The sequence below is a fragment of the Dysidea avara genome, chromosome 3 (assembly GCF_963678975.1).
Source record: "Dysidea avara chromosome 3, odDysAvar1.4, whole genome shotgun sequence".
Classification (NCBI taxonomy): Eukaryota; Metazoa; Porifera; class Demospongiae; order Dictyoceratida; family Dysideidae; genus Dysidea; species Dysidea avara.
Genome location: NC_089274.1, coordinates 40,295,549 through 40,319,012, shown reverse-complemented (window position 1 = coordinate 40,319,012; position 23,464 = coordinate 40,295,549). Strand labels below are relative to the sequence as shown.

Here is a 23,464-nt window from a genome sequence, read left to right as displayed (position 1 = left end):
AATCAGTGTGTGGCGATGTGACACGTTACACAAACTTCACTCCTCGTTTCGTTAGCATTCAAGACCGGCATATATCATAGAGTACATCGATCAGTATTCTTGACTCTTACTTCTTCAAGCGTTGCTCAAGTGATGTAGTTTCTCACGAGGGGCTCGAGTTTCTCATTAAAGTTGAGCCGATTAAAGTACGCTTACATTCTTAAACCATTCAATTTAAAACCACGTATCACGAGTGTCCGCTTAAGGTAATTAGGGACTTTCCACGAGATTTCCCCTAAATAGATCACGTGTTAGTTGTCAATCCGGTGGATTCTGGTAGTATACATGGTTCAACAATGCGGTAAGTGTACATATGCTGTCAATAATTGTTTGTGCACTGCTAAACTAAGTTATTTTTGTGTGATAAGCATGCTTGAGGAAGGGTCTGGGGGACGACACTAATGTTTTGACAGCAGTTGATGATGGCCAGGCAAAGAACTGTGAGAAGAACTACTGTGATAGTGTGATAGTAGGGAAAAATTCCCACCCCTATAGCTCTGCCTAGGGGCATTATCTACAGCTACTGTATTATGTTGCCGATATGTACATCCGGGCCAAGAATAAAGGTGAAAGTGGTAGTAAGGCTCAATCCTATTATTCTGCTGAACAGGCAAGGGAGTCTGGGACTCTGGGGGCATGCTCCCTCAGGAAAGTATAAGTACTACAACTTTTTTGTTTTAATTGCTTCATCAAGTATAAAAATTTCAGTCAAAAGGTGATGATCGAGGCTCTGGTCTTATGCACTGGTTGGAGTGGTTGTATCGATACTGCACTGTGGCAACCTTGAGGGGTTAGTGCTGGCATTATCCTTGGCAATACTATTCCATCTCCCCGAGTCTTGATGATTGAGTCCTCCATTCCTTTCTCTGCTGCTCCAATCCTGAAGTTGTGACCACAGTCAAAAGGTGACGATCGAGGCTCTGGTCTTGCATCTATACTGTACTGCAACACCCTTGAGGGGTTAGTACCGGCATTGTCCATCGCAATACTGTTCCATCTCCCATATACAAGTCTTGATGGTTGAGTCCTCTATTCCTTTCTCTGCTGCTCTAATCCTGAAGTTGTGACCAAAATAATAAAAAATGGTTATAACATGATAAATGATTATGGTGATAACAATTACAAATGTATTTATAGCTGTGTAGCAACTGTAAACTAATTAGTCACTTGCAAGTGTAATTAGGTGTCTGAAGCATTTAACATGCACAGATATGAGATATATTCGTCACATGCAGGCAGTAAAGATAGATTTACTCTAATAGAACAGTCATACTACACCGTAAATTCATACTTCCGAATTTACGGTGTTATGAAACAATCATTATTATGTATGGATTTTACTGACTCTCCAAGATAATATTCTGCATTAATGTTAATTGCTCATTTCCAAAAAAATTACCTTTTAAACCAAATGTAGAGTCTATCACTGACAAAAATGAGTGATATCCACCCCAAAAACACCTTCGCTGTAAAAAAGGCGCGCCCAAGAAACTACAAGTACCTGGAACCCAATGTAAAAAAATAAAAAGAAAACAGCTCAGCTGAAGTGAAAAGTAACTGGTAACTTAAAGAGCTGATATCTGAAGCGGCCAAGAATACAATTACTAAAGTTTAGTCCATGCAAGAACACCTTGGCTATAAAACAGGTGTGTACATGAAAGTAACTGGCAACTGAAATGGCTGATATCTGAAGCGGCCAAGAATGAATGGTCATATACAAAAATTTAACACTGAACCTTTATAATTCAGCTGTGTTCTATATTCACTCTTGCTGCATCGTAAAGTAATTTCTTTTAACTCTAATTGGCTGGTAATTTGGCCGCCTTTTTTTGCTCTATTATACTGACTATTAAAAAAGGCGGCCAAATTACCAGCCAATTAGAGTTAAAAGAAATTACTTTACGATGCAGCAAGAGTGAATATAGAACACAGCTGAATTATAAAGGTTCAGTGTTAAATTTTTGAATTAGTTGTATATGACCATTCATTCTTGGCCACTTCAGATATCAGCCATTTCAGTTGCCAGTTACTTTCATGTACACACCTGTTTTATAGCCAAGGTGTTCTTGCATGGACTAAACTTTAGTAATTGTATTCTTGGCCGCTTCAGATATCAGCTCTTTAAGTTACCAGTTACTTTTCACTTCAGCTGAGCTGTTTTCTTTTTGTTTTTTTAGATTGGGTTCCAGGTACTTGTAGTTTCTTGGGCGCGCCTTTTTTACAGCGAAGGTGTTTTTGGGGTGGATATCACTTTCACACCTCAGATCAAAGGAGCCGCTTGGGCTACATTTCATATGTAGCCCAGCTAGCCAGGCTACATACAAAATGTAGACCGGGCTACAACTAGGCAGTGATTATATAGATGTTAAGGCCAAAATCGATTGTGGGGATTGATTAATACTCATGTGATTAGGATGCATGACTTGGATTTAGCCATGAAAACCACTCAGACAGGGAGTGTTTTGTTATCCTTGCCATCCTACAAGTAGAAAAACATTGGGCTAAGGTGAGAAGTAGTGCTATAGCTTATTCCCTGATTGTTTCCGCACATTTTCAAATATGGACATGCCCCCATCACAAATCTACCACTCTGCATGGACTAACCACTCTACAAGCACGCTTACCTATCTAGACCTTTAGTGAACTCCGTACTTTTTCCATAAACGATTCGATAGCACTGATTAAAACATTAAAACTCCCATAACCGAAATTCTCTGTGATATCTCTAGGATATGTTCGTTCATCGTAACCAGAACGTACTAGTTGCTGACGCATAATCAAAAATTTTAGGTATGCATATATAATACATCCGGTGGTTGCACTCGTATTGACTTGGGTGATTGATCGCCCTGTACAGGCTATCAGCCTAGTAAGTGTTACATATTAGCTGTAACATGGGACATTTGGGCTTTACCTGATACGTATGTATGCCCTCTTCCCTCGGGCCTGCGGCCCTCAGGTAGTCGGGCATACATATCATGCCCGTGTTATATATACATGCTTACATCTTTACATACATACATACTTACATACAAACGTACACATTTTTTTGGGAAACAACATGTGGCCACAGCCATCTGTGGGAGTAAGCCTGGTAGTTTTTTTTTTTTTTTTTTAATTTTGCAGCAACTTTTTACTAGTCTTTTAGGTCATACTGAAGGTAGTTTTGGGCTTGGTTATACCTAACACTTTAAGCTTGGTTATACCTAACCAATGCTTCCAAAGCACCATAAACATATTGTAAGGCTGGTTTCTGGTCAGTAACTCATTTTGAGAAAGTTTAAACCTTCACGATCCCTAATATACAGTCCTACCATACTGTATGATGCACTGTACCTATTCTGATGTATTGGGTAGAATTTGGCTACAGTAGGGAAGGAACTTTGTTGGTAGGGGGAAAACATGCCTCCTACATGTCTGTATGGCTATGTATATCTCTATGGGTTGCTGAATAAATATTTTCTTCATTGTTGCTATAATACCATATGTACACAAACCCATATATTTGCATTTAGCATAGCACATTAACAGCAACAAAATGTCACTTAATGTTTAATAAAACTTGTAAGATGAGGGAGAACTTTGTATGTGTGACCGGATCTGCGAAAACCCGACATAATGACACAAGCCTAAATTTTCAGTATAGGCTATTGATTGCAATGCGTAAAATATTTGTGTAAATGAAAAAAAAAATCATAAAATTTGTAAACACTTTGTTCTTTATGAAGAAACGGTGCAATGATAAAAACATGGGTACCATTGTATTCGCCTACTCAAGAGGAGTTGGAAAATCGTTGTTTTGTAGCAGTAGCCTAAAGGATATGTAAGTAATGGGTGTTTGTTTACATCATGTTGAAGCAGTCGTACAAGATCAATTTTTCTTCACTGATTTCGTCTCTGTATGTAGTAAAGAAAGGTGGTAGGAGAAAAAACTCACCATGTAATGGACTCCCCTATTCATGGCAAATATGATGGTGTAAGTTGCAACTCTGTACTGCGTTACGTTTGTAAGTTACGGGTCTTTTTGTAAGCACCTGTAATTTATTTTCCAAATACTTGCTGTACAAATCAATTGTTCTGTTGCTGCTACTTTGTAGGGCTGTAACTCCAAAAGTTGTTGGCGTACAAGGCTGAAACTTGGCCAGAGCATGCACTCGGCTAAGTAGATTATAAATATTCAATAATAAAGAATTTGAAAAATGCACCATTATGTCGGGTTTTCGCAGATCTGGTCACAAATGTTGGATACATGTGTACATCTTGGAATTTTCTAGGGTGACACATCATAATGATCTCCACCAACAAGATGATCATCATAATGATGATATTGGTTTGTATAAAAATATCAGGTATACTGTGTGTTCATTATTGCTAAATATTGTATGTATATGTATACGTGTATCTATACTTATACACTATACATTTTTTGTTCTGGTACTAATCTATACCACACATCTTAGCTGTATACTAATGAGACTTGGTGACTATTATTGATCTTAAACAAACTGTTGATATGTATACATCCAGCTGTATCATGGTACTTTATTTCTATTAGGTGGACAAGTATGTACAGAGAGGGTTAATATTCTACAAGATGGAGATGATAACTTTGGTCGTCGTAGATTAGGAATTGTGCCTCGTCTTAGTTTTACTTGTAATGGTACAATAATCAGAATTATTGCTAGAGTGAGAAGAGATAACAACATGGATAGAAATGATTATCCTTACTTTCAAGTTTGGAGACTATCATCAACTAATTCAATGGTTTATACCAATATTGGTGAAGTTCAGTTACAAGAGAGTCAAGTGTCTCAGTGTAACAGTAATGATTACTGTAATGTTAACATTGTTCTAACTGGTAATGACAGAATAGAATTTCAGTCAGGAGATGTTGTGGGATATTATCATCCAGAGCAAACAATTTATCAAGTGAGGACCATAAGAACTAATGGATATGAACTATATCGTATTGATGGATCACTTGCTCCTCCCTCAGTTGATCTCAGCACTGTTGCTAATGATAGGATTAATGACCAGCGACAACCACTAATACAGTTTGTGATAGGTAATTGAGATTTGATTGTGTTATAACAAGCTAGTCTGTTTCCTTGTCTTTTCTGGTTGTGAAGATCTACTATCACAGATAGTAAGACTCTTTGCAGTACAGATGGACATAGTTTAATGGATATTATAGCAGCTTCATCAGCACACCATATATTATTTAATTCATGACCTGTATGTTATACTGTATAACTTATTACTTGTCCTAGACTACTGTGTCATACAGTACTATCGTACTGTATAGTAGAGACCACAAAGGAGTAGGTGTGGCCCACGAAATAACATCACCAAAAACCAACCTCACTTTTCCCTGACGATGATGAGGTTAGGTAAAACTAAGCCCAAACAAGCCTTCAGATTGACCCAAAACACTTTCAACAAGTTGCTACGGAATTTAAAAAAATTATTTAATGGAATTTTCTACTGACTGACTGAGTAACTGACTGACTGATGCCTTCAGACAAGCATAACTCGATAATGGCTAAGGCTACAGGCTTGATTTTTTCACTGTTCAACGTCACTTCGGCTCGAGAGGTGCTTACCAGTGTCCTCCTTTGCATCCCATTCATCTTTGCTGATAGTGAAAAGTGTCGATTTGGCGGTAGTACGTGATGGCTCCCCTTCGTAACGGAAATCGTCCGTATTTTTCATAGTGGTTATTTTGATTGCAGAGGTGCTTTTTGAGCAGTTCTTGATTTGTACTGCTGTGTAATGGGTTGAACATAGCTGACAACGAAGCGTAATGGATACTTCACTTTTCAGATGATAATTGATATAGCTGGGGCATGCGGTGCCATTTCAGATGCGGTCTGCATGGGTTCACTAGTCATAATAGTTATTTCCAAAAAAGTTACCAAAAGTACACAGAAAAATTTGGTATTTTCAACTAGAGTAGGGATCATAGCACATCGATAAAAGTACTGAAACAAGCTGGAGTAGTACACGATAAATCACAGTAAAACAATAAGAAGTGTTATATCCCTACTGTGCTCAAGATACTATAATGGAAATGCACAGTAGGGATATAACACTTCTTATTGTTTTACTGTGATTAATATCGTGCACTGCTCCAGCTTGTTTCATTACTTTTTATCTATGTGCTATGGTCCCTACTCTAGTTGAAAATTCCAAATTTTTCTGTGTGCTTGTATCATATAGTACGGTAGTACTGTATATTAGGGATCATGGAAATTTGGGTTTTCCTAGCCAAAAACTTCACCCAAAAACCAACTTCACAATTCCATCCTGGCACCTTGGCAGTATTGGTTAGGTATAACCAAGCCCAAAAGTGCCTTCAAAGACTTCCAATAAATTTTTACAAAATTTAAAAAAAAATATTCAATGGAATTTTCTACTGACTAACTGCCTGCCTGGCCTGCCTGTCTGATGCCTTCAGGCAAGTGTAACTCGATAATGGCTAAGGCTATGGGATTGATTTGTTTACTGTTCTACGTCACTTCATCCCAAGACTTGCCTTTTGGCATACCACAGTACATACAATGCACGCATCATGGACTTACCTTTGTCCTCCTTTGTGTCCCATTTCTTTTTGCTGACAGCCCAAGGCGTCGATTTGCGGTGGCGCGATGCATGGCTTCCCTACAGTACGTTTGTAAATGGGGATCATCCGTATTTTCCATGGTGACTGGACTAATTGCAGAGACGATTCTAACACTGTTCTTTGTTTGTAACGCTGTGTAACAGGTTGAACATAGCTGAAAGCAAAGCGTAATGGCCACTGCACTTTCTAGGTGGTAATTGATAGTTGGGGCGTGTGAATCGTCGTATTTTCGTGGTGACTGGATTGTTGCAGAGGCACTTCTTCTATTGTTTTTCATCTGTAGTGCTGTGTAACGGGCTAAATATATATAGCTGAAAGCGAAGCGTAATGGCCACTGCACTTTCGAAGCAGTTTTTGATAGCTGGGGCGCATGTTCAGATGAAAACATTAATTGTGGCGCCATCCTTTCTTTTGATGCAGTATGCGTGGGTTCACCAGTCATAATAATGTTACAAAAAAAAGTAAACAAACAAGTTTAAGGAAAAATTAAGTTCGATTAGGGATCATAGAAAAAAAAGTAGGGTAACAAGGGAGGTCGCCTACACCTGCAGATATACTAATGAACATTTAATCCCCAATTCAGTCTTGGTCTTGGGTATAGAGTGAATTAGGGATTAAATGTTCGCTAGCATATCTGCAGATGTAGGCGACCTCCCTTGCTTCCCTACTTTTTTTTTTTCTATGATCCCTAATCGAACTTAAAATTTCTAATTTTCCTTAAACTTGTACATATCAAGACACACGGTAGTGTGTCGTGCGGCCCAAGTAGCCGGCGCGCCACACCGTGAGTATATTTACAGGAAGAAAGTAAACGCGATTTTCACACCTTTGTAGCTCCGTGATTCCTTATCTGATTGAAACCAAAGTTGCTACAGAAGTGCCGGCCAGGTCGGGGAGTCCACATTCCAAATTTGAAGACAATCGCTCCAGCCATTTCCGAGATACGAGCGGCCAAAGTTAGGGGTTTTTTTTTCATTTTTTTTCTTCTTCTTTTCGCACACTTTGCAAAATCCGCCATAAAACGTGAATTCGTGCTCCAATCGAGCTGAAATTTGGTACACTTAAAGGGCTCATTAAAGCGAATCTCAGTACCAAGTTTGGTAGGAATCCGATGAACATTCACGGAGTTATGACCAATTATTTGCGTAAAATAAGGTCGAAGGTCTGTCACGCCCACAGGATAAACCGCTTGAAGGAATGAGCTGAAAATTGCTATGTAGATGGAGTAACTATCGTAGGAGTGCCTTTTTGTGGTTTGAAAGGAATCCAGTTAAAGGCCATCGAGATATGACACAAAACCCAACCTGTGTCACAATTACGCGATCGATTTTTATGGAAAAAACAACAAACTATTAGTTTTCACGCCTACCAGGCAAACCGCTTAGAGCAGTGAGCTGAAAATCGGTGTGTAGCTGGAATAATTATCATAGAAATTCCTTGCAGTAGTACAGAAGAATCGGATTATAAACCACTGAGTTATGATTCCAAAGCCAACTACGTGTAGCATATGCGAGATCGAGATACTCTAATAGAACAGTCACTCTAATAGAGCATTCAGCTACGTATATAACTTACTCCATTACAGAATTATATGACATTGCAAGTTATTCTGTAGGGAGTTCAGCTACAAACAGTTAATCTTATAGACAATTCAGCTACAAGCAAGTCACCCTGTAGAGAGTTCAGCTACAAATATGTTGCTGTAGAGATTCAGAACATTATAAGTCACACTGAAGAGAATTCAGCTATAAACAAGTCACCTTGTAGAGACAACAAGTCACTCTGTAGAGAATTCAGCTACAAGCAAGTCACTGCGTAAAGGGTTCAGCTACAAAATAGCTACCTAGCAGAGAGTTCATCTAGATCAGCTACAAACAAGTTACTTTATGAAATGTTCAGTTACAAGTAAGTCACTCTGTAGAGACTTCAGTAGGGTCCGCAACGCGAAAAATCGATATCCTCCAATCAACTACCTAACTATTGTCATGTGTTAGGCTAAGTGTAACTTGAATAACACTAGCGTGGCAGCCAAGTTTGTCACTTTCTTCTGGTAGAAAACGATACAAAAGTCTTAAAATCACGTGATTTTTCGGTGCAGCAGTTCGTAGGGTTCTTCGTATACCACGATATTCACTCTCAACATTGTTCAAGTAGTCTATCATCAACTCAAAGTATTGGTGGTTTGATTTTATTGGTCAGTTTCCAGTGGCAGCACGATCTGTGCAGCTTTTTGGCGACAGACAAAATGTTTTTTGCTCTGGAGCACAGGACAAGCAGAGCAGCAACTGCGCCGTGGGTCAGCAATGACCAGTACTAGGTAAAGTACCTGCATGCGGAGTATGGTTATAATTGAAGCTTGTTAGCCATCTGGCTGAGCCATCTATATGCTGAAATTCGGCCAAAATGACGCGATTTTTGTAAACAAATACCAGAATGGTTGATACATCAGTGAGACAGTCTCCAACAGCAAGGATACGAAGCTTATAAACACCTAACAATACGGTTATCTTGCCCAGTAAACGCTAGAGCAATCCAATGCATGAAATAGGCACTCACGTGATCGATATTCAAATCTTGGAAAATACAACCATAATCTATTCCAATGATATTAAAATCACTTGGAATCAAGTGAAAATCAGTTTGTGTGCATTAGGTTCAACATCTCAATTAGCCCAGCAGTCTGAGACTCTCCCTATGATGCCATCAGAGCATAAAACACACCTGCACTGGCCCAGACCACACCTGAGTGATCAATTAACACAAATACTTACAAAAGGAGTGAACTGCATGGTTCCTATTCAGAAATGAAAGCGATTTCATGGGTATTTTCGCGATTTGAATTTCGATCACGTGAGTGCCTATTTCACGCATTGGATTGTTCTACGCGTTTACTGGGCGAGATAGCCGTATTGTTAGGTGTTTATAAGCTTTGTATCCTTGCTGTTGGAGACTGTCTCACTGATGTATCAACCATTCTGGTATTTGTTTACAAAAATCTCATCATTTTGGCCGAATTTCAGCATATAGATGGCTCAGCCAGATGGCTAACAAGCTTCAATTATAACCATTCTCCGCATACAGGTACTTTACCTAGTACTGGTCATTGCTGACCCACGGCGCAGTTGCTGCTCTGCTTGTCCTGTGCTCCAGAGCAAGAAACATTTTGTCTGTCGCCAAACAGCTACACAGATCGTGCTGTCACCGGAAACTGACCAATAAAATCAAACCACCAATACTTTGAGTTGATGATAGACTACTTGAACAATGTTGAGAGTGAATATCGTGGCATACGAAGAACCCTACGAACTGTTGCACCGAAAAATCCCGTGATTTTAAGACATTTGTATCGTTTTCTACCAGAAGAAAGTGACAAACTTGGCTGCCACGCTGGTGTTATTCAAGTTACACTTAGCCTAACACATGACAATAGTTAGGTAGTTGATTGGGGGATATCGATTTTTCGCATTGCGGACCCTAACTTCAGCTACAACAAACAAGTCATTCTGTAGTACAAACAAGTCACCTTGTAGCTGGAGAGTTCAGCAACCAATCAAAAAAACTACTCTGTAAAGAGTTCAGCTATACAAACATGTTATAACTCTATAGAGAAAGTTATAACTCTATAGAGAGATCAGCTAGAAACAATTAGTTATCCAGTAGAGAGATCAGCTACAAGTCATCACCTTATAGAGAGTTTAGTTACAAAGGAACCACCATGTAGAGAGTTCAGCTGCAACATATCACCCTGTAGAGAGTGCAGCTATGAACAGATCACCCTGTAGAGAGTTCAGCTAGAAAAAGTCATCCTGTAGAGAAATCAGCTAGAAGGATCACCTTGTAGAAAGTTCAACTACAAACAAATCACTCTGCAGATAGTTCAGCTACAAACAAGTCACCCTATATAGAGAGATCAGCTAGAAGAAGTTACCTTGTACAGAGCTCAGCTACAAAGAAACCATCATATAAAGAGTTCAGCTGCAAACAAATCATCCTGTAGAAAGTTCAGCTACGAACAGATCACCCTGCAGAGAGGTCAGCTAGAAACAAGTCACCCCATAGAGAGAGCAGCTACAAAGACACCATCCTGTAGAGAGTTCTATTACAAACAGATAACCCTATAGAGAGTTCAGCTACAAACAATTCACCCTGTAGAGAGAGCTCCTAGAAGATGTTACCTTGTAGATAGTTCAGCTACAAACAACAAACCACCCTGTAGAAAGATCAGCTAGAAGAAGTCACCTTGTAGAGAGTTAAGTTACAAACAAACCACCACGTAGAGAGTTCAGCTAGAAGAAGTTACCTTGTAGAGAGTTCAGCTACAAAGAAACCATTCTGTAAAGAGCTCAGCTGCAAACAAATGACCTGTACAGAATTCAGCTACAATCAAATCACCCTGTAGCTAGAAGGAGTTACCTTGTAGAGAGTTCCGTTACAAAGAAACCACCATGTAGAGAATTCAGCCACAAACAAACCACCACGTAGAGAGTTCAGCCAGACGAAGTTACCTTGTAGAGAGTTCAGCTACCAAGAGACCATTCTTTAAAGAGCTCAGCTGCAAACAAATCACCTATATACAGAATTCAGCTACAAACAAATCACCCTGTAGACAGATCAGCTAGAAGAAGTTATCTTGTAGATAGTTCAGCTACAAATAAATCTCCCTGTAGAGAGATTAGCTAGAAGACGTTACCTTGTAGATAGTTCATCTACAAACAAATCACCCTGTAGAAAGATCAGCTAGAAGAAGTCACCTTGTAGAGAGTTCAGCTACACACAAACCACCATGTAGAGAGTTCAGCTAGAAGAAGTTACCTTGTATTAGGGAGTTCAGCTACAAAGAAACCATTCTGTAAAGAACTCAGCTGCAAACAAATCACCTGTACAAAATTCAAGTACAAACAAATAATCCTGTAGAAAGAAGTTATCTTGTAGAGAGTTCAGTTACAAAGAAAACACCATGTAGAGAATTCAGCTACAAACAAATCACCCTGTAGAGAGATGAGCTAGAGGAAATTACCTTGTAGAGAGTTCAGCTACAAAGAAACCACCATGTAGAGAGTTCAGCTGCAAAGAAATCACCCTGTAGAAAATTCAGCCACAAACAGATTGCCCTGTAGAAAGATTAGTTAGAAGAAGTTACCTTGTAGAGAGTTCAGCTACAAAGAAACTATTCTGTAAAGAGCTCAGCTGCAAACAAATCACCTGTACAGAATTTAGCTACAAGCAAATCACCCTGTAGAGAGATCAGCTAGAAGAAATTACCTTGTAGAGAGTTCAGCTACAAACAATTCACCCTGTAGAGAGAGCAGCTAGAAGATTTCACCTTGTAGAGTGTTCAGTTTCAAAGAAACCACCATGGAGAGTTCTGTAATAAATATATGTATTATATACATAATTTGTACATTTACTGATAAAATCAGAAATATTAGTACATCTGCTTCATCTTTTCTTCTTCCTGTGGTAAAGAAAAAAAGATAGGTTAAAAAGTCCCAAAGATACAAATACAAAAAGAAGTGAAATCTAATCCAAAACAGCCAAGCTGTAAAAAAAGAGTGCGGCCCTCAAAAAGGCTATGGTGAAAAAAGATGTGAAATCCAAGGTGGCGGCCAAGAAATGGCTGTGATGGTAGGTTAATGGTAAAAAATTTAATAACGACAATTCAGATGAATTTGGTGCTGCTTGGTCTTGGCACAAAATTCACCTGAATTGTTGTTATTAAAATTTTTACCATTAACCTACCATCACAGCCATTTCTTGGCCGCCACCTTGGATTTCACATATTTTTTCACCATAGCCTTTTTGAGGGCCGCACTCTTTTTTTTACAGCTTGGCTGTATTGGATTAGATAGTAATAAACAAAGTACACTACTTGTTGTTTCAAGTGTGCCTGGTTTACAGTGGGCAGTGGAGGCTGAACATGATATAAATGCTGCTGAAATAAAAATTGCATAGTTTAAGTAACTGCAGCCATACCACTTAACCTTGTGTGTTTCACCCCTTTTGAAAAAAGATTCTGATTTGAAGGGTATGTGGGCAGCCAAATTGTCTATTAGATTACATATGTCCCTCTCTTTACATGTAATTCTTTGTGAGGTATTAGATTCTATATTCCTTGCATGAAGGTTTGAGCTTTTCTGGCCAAAAAAAATCACCCTAAAACCAACCTCACTACTTTCATGATGCCTTGGTAGTATTGGTTAGGTATAATAAAGCCCAAAAGTTTCTTCAATACAACTTGATATACTTCCAATAGGTAGCTACAAATTATAAATAAAAAGTATTTAGTGGAATTTCTACTGACTGACTACCTGACTGACTGGCTGATTCCTTCAGACAAGTGTAACTCAATAACGACCAAGGCTACGGGCTTGAGTTTTTCACTGTTCAACATAATTTCAGTTCAACAGTTGCCTTTTGGCATATCACAGTACATATAATATATGCTTCATGGAATTCCCTGTGTCCTCCTTTGTGTCCCATTCTGACAGCACCAGGTGTCAATATATGGTAGCCCGTGTGATAGCTTCCCTATGTACATGAGAATTGTCCAAGTTTTTCATTGTGACTGGGCTGATTGCAGAGGAGGTTCTTCTCGTAGTGTTCTTTGTTTGCAATGTTGTGTAACGAACGGGCTGAACATACGTAGCTGAAAACGAAGTTTAATGGCCACTTTGCTATTTCAGTAATTGACAGTTGAGAATATGTACTGGTATCATTCTTTCTTTTAATGTGGTATGCATGGGTTCACCAATCATAATAATGTACAAAAAGTAAACAAACAAGTATTAGGAATTTTAAGTTTGATCAGGGATCAAAAGTAGTGAAACAAGAAAGGTTGCCTACATGAGAAGATGATACTAGTAGACATTTGTGACCCACTGAGCAAAAACCAGTCGTTTTTGCAAAAATTCTATTCTACTATAAAAACATATTAAAATAAAATACACATGCTGCATAAAAAATTTACGCACGTTTCAATTGCTTTGGTATGTACTGAAACAAAACTCAAATCATTAAAGCCTATACACCACCAGATTTGCATGTTCATTGGAAGTAAGAAAGCTTTTTTTCATGTTTGTACAGTTTATGGTACGTGAGTTATGGGGGTTTATTTACAATGCAGTAAAATAAAATTTACTATAGTCATTTAATTATTGAAATGGCTGTCCACACAGAGACGTACAGGGAAAACATTATACCTTGATCGATGAGCCAGGTCATGGTGAACAGACTGAGCCAAACCCTGTCTTTGTAGCTTATTTCAGTTGTGAGTTGTGATGGATTAAAGAAACACCTGTAATTTATTTGCCGTACTGTTGCTGTACAAATAGAGTTTATTCCTGTTACAACTGTCTAGCACTATAACCCCATGACTATTCATCACAAAAGGCTGAAACTTTGGCTGTCCATTTCTTTATTACTATAGATAACAGAGAACCAACAAAATGGATGGAATTCGAGGAATGTGCAAAAATGGCTGGTTTTTGCTTAGCAGATCACATTTAATCCCTAATTCAGTTGTGGGTATAGGCTGAAGTAGGGATTAAATGTCCAGTAGTATATCTTCAGGTGTCTCACTTGTTTCACTACTTTTATTCCTATGATCCCTAATCAAACTTTAAATTCCTTATACTTGTGAGGCATAATGTATGTAAGGTGTTGTATAGTACTGCACATCGGTATCAAATGGTATGTTAGTTCTGTTTAAGTATGGATCGCCCCTAAGGTGACGTGTGCTACCTAGAATGCTGCCTTTAAAAATTGTCCTAGGATATCTTACATGCCAAAAATCACCTTTACGAAATAATATTAGTACATCTAACATCAAGTGCAGCATTAAAAACAAGAAAACCCAAGTGGTTGGATATACTATTTTAGGAATCAGGTTGGTTGTCGTCTTCTTCATGCAATGAAACCATATCAGGGCATTAATTTCTGTATCAACACTTTCAGTGAGTTATTTAAAGCACTTACGCTGCTGTAAAAAGTACTGGATACCTGGTAGATGCCTGTAACTTCACGACCGAGCCCATTAATGATCTTAATAATGATTGAGCTTGGAGACCACACCTCTTAACAATCTATTTATTTGATCACAATGACCACACCCCTTTATTAGAGATGAATGATGGTATTACAGCATAGTTGGTGGGAAAATCCCTACTTTGACATTGAACAAAATAACTGTTATAACATGCCAATGTAGAATTTTCTCACAGATCCATGCTGTAATATCATCATTCATCTCTTGTTTCACTACTTTTTATTGCTTGGATCCCTACTAGTTATATATATATATATATATATATATGACCGGATCTGCAAAAATCCCATATGTTAGTGCAAGCCTAATTTTACAGTAGAATGCAATAAATGTATTGGGTAAAATATTTATGAAATGGAAAAAATTCTGTAATTTTTTTGAATGCTTGTATGTGAAGGAAGGTGGTAATGGCAAATACCTTGGTACCATCGTGATCCTCAAAGCAAGAGGAGTTTGAAAATCTTGTTTTGTGTCAGTGCTCCCAAGGAGACGGAAGATATGAGCATTAGTCCTCACGTTGGACGAGGGGTTTATAATCGTTTTTTTTCTCACGTTTTCACCTTCGCCCTGGTCGTAGGAAGAGCCTGGAAGGAAAAACTTACCCAACAATGGACTCCCCTGTTCATGGGGAATCTGATGGTGTAAGTATCATCTCGGTAGAGGACTGCATTTGCAAGTTATGACCGTTTAATGAAGCACCTGCTGTTTATTTTCCGTATAGGTACTGTACATATCAATTTTCCTGTTGTTGCCACTTTGTAGCTATGTATCTTTGAAAGTTCAAGGCTTCTAGAGTTGTAACTTTGGTTGACCATTTCTTTGGATAACTAGATAAAGAAAATGTAATAAAATGCAATTTGAAAAATGTGCTAACATATGGGGTTCTTACATATCCAGTCACATATGCACATATTATGCTTAGTATAAACCGCTTTCCCATGATATTGCCCGGGCAATATGAGAGTTAAACACCAAGCGGTGCCTTTGAACACCCACACTAAAGTGGTATATTTGTAACTGAACTCCTCACAGGATGATTGGTTTGTAGATAAACTTTATACAGTGTGACTTTTTTTTGTGGCTGAATTTTCTATTGGATGACTTGTTTGTAGCTGAACTCTCTACTGATTGTATGTAGGTGAACTCTTTACAGGGTGACTGTTTGTAGTTAAACTCTCCACAGGGTGATTTGTTTGTAGCTCAACTCTCTACCGGATACTGGATACTTCTGGAGGTATCATGTACCTTTGGACTAGTGCAAGAACCTGCACTCTCTGAAATATCAGATCAATGGCTCATATAACCTTGGCAGTATGAGTTACGGAGTGAGACAGGAGTTAGCTACTTCAGTAGTTCATCCACAGTGTATACAGTTGCTGGTAGCCATGAAGTCCTGTGCTTTTTTCTTCAATAACAAAAACAGCATCAAATGAATAAAAACTTTTTTGTAGTAGTGGTAGTAGTAGAACACAATGACGTAACTATATAATTTATGTAAGTAAGTTGTGATTTTCACACATATGTAGCTCCGTGATCTCTTATCCGATTGGAACCAAATTTGCTACAGATGTGCCTGAAAGGAAGGGGAGCCTACTTACCAAATTTGAAGAAAATCGCCCCGTCATATCCAAGATATGAGCCAAAATTTTATTTTATTTCTTCGGTTTTTTCTTCTGCTTCTTCTTTTCGCATACTTTGCAAAATCTGCCATAAACACCAATGCGTGCTTCAATCGGACTGAAATTTGGCACACGTAAGGGCTCATTAAAGTGGATTTCAGTACCAAGTTTGATAGGAATCCGATGAACATTTACGGAGTTATTACCAATTATTTGTGTAAAATAAGGTCGAATTTCTGTCATGCCTATAGGGTAAACCCCTTGGAGGAATGAGGTGAAAATTGCTATGTAGATGGAGTAACCATTGTAGGAGTGCCTTCTTGTGGTTTGAAAGGAATCAAGATAAAGACCACGGAGATATGACACAAAACTCAACCTGTGTCACAATTACACAATCGAATTTCATGAATAAAAACCATAAATTTTCACACACCACTTAGAAGAGTGAGCTGAAAACCAGTATGTAGATGGAGTAATTATCATAGAAAAGTATAGAAGAATCAGAGTAAAAGCCACCGAGTTGTAATGCGAGATCCAACTATGTGTAGCAAGTGCGCGATCGAGATACTCTAATAGTACAGTCACGGCCCTATTAGAGCATTCAGTTTGTGTGCAGTTCTGTAAGCATTACAATAGAAAGTACACCAATATAAGGAAATCATATCTGATATACAAACGTGACCATGCATCTTAGCAAAAACCTGTATAGTTCACATCAGGATACTTTTCTAAATACAAAAATGGTGAAATTAACACATGCTATAAAGAAAAAAAATCAAGCAAATTTTAATCACTCTATTATCTTGGTGCATTTGCTAATTCTTTTGAGCCAAATTCCAACTCTGTGTACCAAATTAAAATTTAAGTGCCTGTAGTTAATATTCAGTATAAAAATACTCACTATAATAGGCTGAAAGTTTGGTAGCCCATTCCTTGGACACACTGTAGATGACTCTGAGGAAATAAAAAGAAATTTTGAAATGGTGCAAACTGTATTATGCAGGTTTTTTGCCAACACAGTCACCTTTTTCAATAACCGGCATATTAGAGGTGACAATCTCTTTGTTGTTGTTGTTGTTGCAGTAATGTGATCACTGCCAGGTTATGACTTTTTTCTCTTGTTTGTTAAATGTGACCGGATCTGTGAAAACCCAACACAATGATGCAAGCCTAACTTTTACAGTAGTAAACCATTGATTACAATGGGTAAAATACTTGTGTATTTTAAACTCAAGAGGAGATCGAAAATCTTTGTTTTGTTATAGTAAACCCATTGAATTATGGGTATCATGTGAAAGTGATTGTATGCGATCACTGATTTTGTCTCTGTATTTGGTGATACAAGGAAAAAATTACCCAGCAATGGAATTCATGGAAAACACGATAGTGCAAATTGCATCATTGCATTCAGAAGCTACAACTGCTGTTGTAAGCACCTGTAATTTATTTTTCCTACACATACTTGCTGTACAAATTGATTTTTCTGTTGTTGCTACTTTGTAGGGCTGTAACTCCAAAAATTATTGCTGTTGAGGCTGAAACTTTGCCAGAACATATATGTAGATTAACAATATAGAATTTTCAAAAATGCAGGTTTTTGCAGATCCAGTCACAAATGTTTTGTAACATCAAAACACACTGTAGTGCATTGTGTGACCAAAAAGGTAGGTGTGTCACACTTGTGCATATATTAACCAGAAGAACTTTCATTGCTCTTCAGGTAAAGCAATTAAGTCACAAACTGTAGCAAGATTGAAGTTGCTACAGCCGTTCCTAGATATACGTACACCACCAAGTTTTAGTTTCTTTTGTTGTTAAATGCAAATGTGTAATTCAATTGCTTGCTATTTGGCACACACAAAAAATTTGTAAATTGGGCTCACATATTAAGATCCAATAAACATTCACCGAGTTGTGGCCAGCATTTTGTTCATTTTGTCACACCTACAGGATAAACAATTTTTGAAAACAGTTTATTCATTAGTTACCCATAATAGTTCAAGTATTCTGTAGTTAAAAAAGAAATCAAAGTAACAGCTATAGAGTTACTGTACAAGGGTAATGGAGCAGTGACCTAAAAAGCAAACTGTTGCCAGAAATGTTGAAAAGTACCGATAATTTGAACCAGTGACCACCCATCCCTAAACACTTATACCCTTAGCCACTAAACCACTGCTATCAATACAATTAATTTCTATGTATGTAAACCAGTGTAACAAAGCAACTCACGCGTAGTTCACCATAGTTTGGCATGGTAGACATTCATTATGTCTTTTGGCAGGTTTTGCTCGCAACCCACAATTGATTCTATTGTGAGTCACATGGTGAAGCATTTCCGTGATATCTCCAGGACTTGTCCGTTTACATTAACAAACGTAACAGCAACGTTACCTTCTCCCACCCATCATCGAAGCATTTAGGTATGTCTATAAAAGCAATCCAGTGGTAGATCTCGTATTGGCTGGGGTGATCACTCAGCGCGGCAAGGCTATCAGCCTTCACTGGCGTGGGCGATTAGTCGTACTGGTGGTAGGCTATTAGCCTACACTAAGGCATGTGGGCAACTGTGCTTTATTACCCACAAAGAGTGCTTTATTGCACCGCAAAGAGTGCTTTATTCGTTCAATAAAGCACTCTTTGTGGTTGATGAAGCAGTTGGCCAGCTGAGAGTGTACTTTATGAAATTTAAAGTACTTTGATCTCGCCCACACAAAGTTCTATAATAGATTATAAACTTTTACCTTAGAAATTCCAGTTATGCATAAAAGTGTGTGTGTTCAGGCTGCTAATAGTTCGTGCAATGCGTGTTAATTACGAGTTCTAGTGTATGGTGAAGCTACACGAGTAGAAAGTTCCATAAATCATTTAAAGCATAGCCGCGAGTGCTATATGAAAAATAAAGTACTCGGCCGCGCGCCTCATACTTTATATTTCATATAGCACTCGCGGCTATGCTTTAACATATACTTAATGGAATTTTCAGATAACTTTATGTGTGTTGTATTAGAAGCCAAATAAACACGTGCTCTGTAAGAAACATTTTTAAACAAGGAAATCAAAATGTTGAATTAAGTCTACAGAAGAGTTATAATTGCAGTAAGCTTTGGTCCCACATATTCTTTCGACACAAGATAAATCTGTATGTATACTATAAAATCACATTAGTTTTATAGTTGCATCAAAATGATATGAAAGTTATGTCTGTTGAAGTTGTTTGGAGGCATCAGTTTTTGTGCCAATGCATGTGTGTATTAGGGTTTTGAAAACAGCATGGAGGTATCTGATATAATGATCAGCTACTTTAAAGGAATGTTTATTTTAATCACTCTAATAGTGTTGTAAATTGAGTACACAGATATTGGGTGACTGATAATACGGCTGAATGCATAGGCAATCTTGGATTCCAGGCACTTTCCTAGACTGCAAGCTGTTTGTGGATCAGGTCATTACCTGGTCTGGGATTTTTTCTGCATTCAACACAGTTTTAGTAGTTCCTGACTCCCTGCTACACAGGTTTCAAGTAGCCTTCTTGCAGGACCCTATTTGTTGTGGGATAGTGATTAATAAATAACCAGGACTCTACTGTATTATACTGTCTATTTTTAATATGTTAATAGCAGATGGACAGAGATGTACTGACAGTGTTGATATTCAACAAGATGGGCATGATGAATTAAATCCTAGTAGATTAGCAATTGTCCCACGTCTCAGTTTTGTTTGTGATGGTAGAATAACTGGAATCAATGCTACAGTGAAAATCGATAGTAACACTGATAAAACTGATTATCCTGTTTTTCAAATTTGGAGATCATATACTGATTCTTATACCAACGTTGGTGAAGTTCAGTTACAAGAGAGTCAAGTGTCTCAGTGTAACAGTCATGATTACTGTAATGTTAACATTGTTCTAACTGGTAATGACACAATAGAGTTTCAATCTGGAGATGTTGTAGGATATTATCATCCAGAACTAACACGTTATCAATTGACAACTATACAAACACCGGAATATGTACAGTATCGTTTTGATGTATCATCATCGTCTGCACCAACTTCAGTTAATCTCAATGATGCTGATGGAGATGATAACCAACGACAGCCACTAATCCAGTTTGTGATAGGTAAGAGATGCAAAGTACATACTTAATTAGTGTCATTACTGTCTGCTTGACAATGTTTCGTTTAGTACCAATGATATGATTTTTTGTATAGTTGATGTTTTTGTCACTGCACAAATCAAATTTAGACTATACCATGCATACAGAAGTATGTTTTAGAAGTAGTCATTAACCCAGCAGCCAGATCTACTGGAGACATAGTCTAGAGTAGTTATTTTACACATATACAAGTATCTACGCCATTTAGAGACCATTGGGATAATAATCACCAAGGACACAGCCCAAGGAGATTATTGTACTATTCCTCAGATCTCTAAAATACATGTACGTAGTGTAGATACTAGTATAATAACCTATACTTCTAAGACTTACCCTACTATAGATTTATGTTGCAGATAGTAATCCCTGACATCAAAGGAAATATCACATAAAAAACTTTTAAAAATTAAAGTAACAAAGCAGTTGACTGTCAAAGTTTTGATAAATAGTCTTGTAAGTTATAGCACTGGAACAATCATGCTTTTAAACTAGGCTGTTGCAAATATAGTTAGGCAATACTAACAGTTTTGGACTACCATAAGCTGTATAAAATTATCAAACTCTAAAGTACATGTTTGTGCTTTGAAATATCTGAACTCATTTTTAGCTACCACTCAGATTATTAGGAGACATGGCCACCACTGTCTTTGTTTTAAGCATTACAAGTGCAAGTGTGGGGCATGGTAACTGTGCTCTGTTTTCTGTGATGAACCAATCATTGTGAGTGCTACTTTATACTCCCTCTTACAAAATCTTTGAAATAGTTTGGTAAGTAGCTACAGACTGAATGGATTACCATGTATGTAAACTAAGAGATACATCTCCATGCTTAATGTTTAGTACCACATTTCACTGTTCTTTATTGATTGGTCAGATAGTTAATTTATTGTGATTTAGTTTATTTGTATTGTACTTAAGTTGTTAACTATTATTAATAGTCTATTTGAAAACAATAATACAGATGTATTTTTTTTCAAGAGGAATAAATTAAAAAATTTAATGCTTTCATGTTTAAGTGTAAGGTTTCAACAGATCAAGACACACGGTAGTGTGTCGTGTGGCCCAAGAAGCCGGCACGCCACACCTGTGAGTATATTGACAGGAAGAACGAAAACGTCATTTTCACACCTTTGTATCTCAGTGATCACTTATCCGATTAGAACCAAATTTGTTACACAGTTGCCCGCCAGCCAGGGGAGGCTACATTCCAAATTTGAAGGAAATCGCTCCAGCCATTTCCGAGATACGAACTGCCAAAGTTTCGTTTTTTTTCTTCGTTTTTTTTCTTCGTCTTTTCGCACACTTACAAAAATTGCTATAACAAGCAAACGCGTACTCCGATCTCCATGAAATTTGGCACACAGAAAGGAAGTCCAAAGGCGAATCCTAGCATCAAATTTGGTACAAATCCGATGAATGGTTCAGGAGTTATGACCGATTATTCGCGTAAAACAAGATCGATATGTTGTCACGCCTACAGGGTAAACCGCTTCATGGAATGAGTTGAAAATTGCTATGTAGATGGAGTAACCATCGTAGGAGTACCTTTTGGTGGTTTGAAAGGAATCGAGATAAAGACCATGGGGATATGATACAAAACCCAACCTGTGTCACAATTACGCGATCGATTTTTATGAATAAAAAAGTATTAGTTTTCACGCCTACTAGGCAAACCGCTTAGAGCAATGAGCTGAAAATCGGTGTATAGCTGGAATAATCTTCATAGAAAGTCCTTGCAGTAGTACAGAAGAATCGGAATACAAACCACTGAGTTATGATTCAAAAGCCAACTCCGTGTAGCAAATGCGAGATCGAGATACTCTAATAGAACAGTCACCCTAATAGAGCATTCAGCTAATTTATTTACTCCATTATAGAATTTTATTACATCACAAGTTATTCTGTAGGGAGTTCAGCTGCAAACAGTTAATCTTATAGACAGTTCAGCAAGAAGCAAGTCACCATGTGAAGAATTAAGCAAATATATCACTATAGAGATTCAGAACATTACAAGTCACACTGAAGAAAGTTCAGCTATAAACAAGTCATGCACCCTGTAGAGAATTCAGCTACAATTAAGTCACTCTCTAGAGAATTCAGCTACACAGAATTCAGCTACACACAATTCACTGTGGAGAGAGTTCAGCTACAAACAAATTACCCTTTAGAGAGATCAGCTACAAATAAAACACTTTGCAGAGTGTTCAGCTACAACAAATCAACCTTTAGAGTGATCAGCAATGAACAAATCAACACAAATCTACCTGTAGAGAGATAAGCTAGAAATAATCACCCTGTAGAGAGTTCAGCTACAAAAAATCACCCTGTAGAGACATCAACTAGAAACTAGACACAATGTAAGGAGTTCAGCTACAAGCAATCACCCTGTAGAGAGTTCAGCTAAAACAAATCAACCTGCAGAGAGATCAGCTACAAACAAATCACCTTATAGACAGTTCAGCTACAAACAAATTACCCTGTAGAGAGATCGGCTACAAACAAATCAACCTGCAGAGAGATCAGCTACACACAAATCAACTTGTAGAGAGATCAGCTACAAACAAATCACCCTGTAGAGAGATCAGCTAGAAACTAGACACAATGTAAGGAGTTCAGCTACAAGCAAATCACCCTGTAGAGAGTTCAGCTACAAACAAACAAACCTGTAGAGCGATCAGCTAGAAACAAATCACCCTGAAGAGAGGTCAGCTACAAAAAATCACCCTGTAGAGATATCAACTAGAAACAAATCACCCTGAAGAGAGGTCAGCTACAAAAAATCATCTTGTAGAGAGATCAACTACAAACAAAACACTTTGCAGAGAGTTCAGCTACAAACAAATCAACCTTTAGAGCGATCAGCAACAAACAAATCAACCTGTAGAGAGATCATCTAGAAACAAATCAACCTGCAGAGAGATCAGCTACAAACAAATCAGCTTGTAGAGAGATCAGTTACACACAAATCAACCTGTAGAGAGAT

At 37.9% G+C, this 23,464-nt stretch overlaps 1 protein-coding gene across 1 annotated transcript in view; it reads left to right on the top strand.

Moving 5' to 3' along the window:
* Positions 1–23,464, top strand: part of LOC136250969 (sushi, von Willebrand factor type A, EGF and pentraxin domain-containing protein 1-like) — a 105,994-nt gene that overhangs the window by 9,957 nt on the left and 72,573 nt on the right. The window contains exons 2-4 of the mRNA XM_066043326.1: positions 4,314–4,388; positions 4,595–5,104; positions 19,942–20,445. Coding sequence (XP_065899398.1) covers positions 4,328–4,388; positions 4,595–5,104; positions 19,942–20,445 — 1,075 coding nt within the window. The 5' untranslated portion in view covers positions 4,314–4,327. The remainder of the gene's footprint in view (positions 1–4,313; positions 4,389–4,594; positions 5,105–19,941; positions 20,446–23,464) is intronic.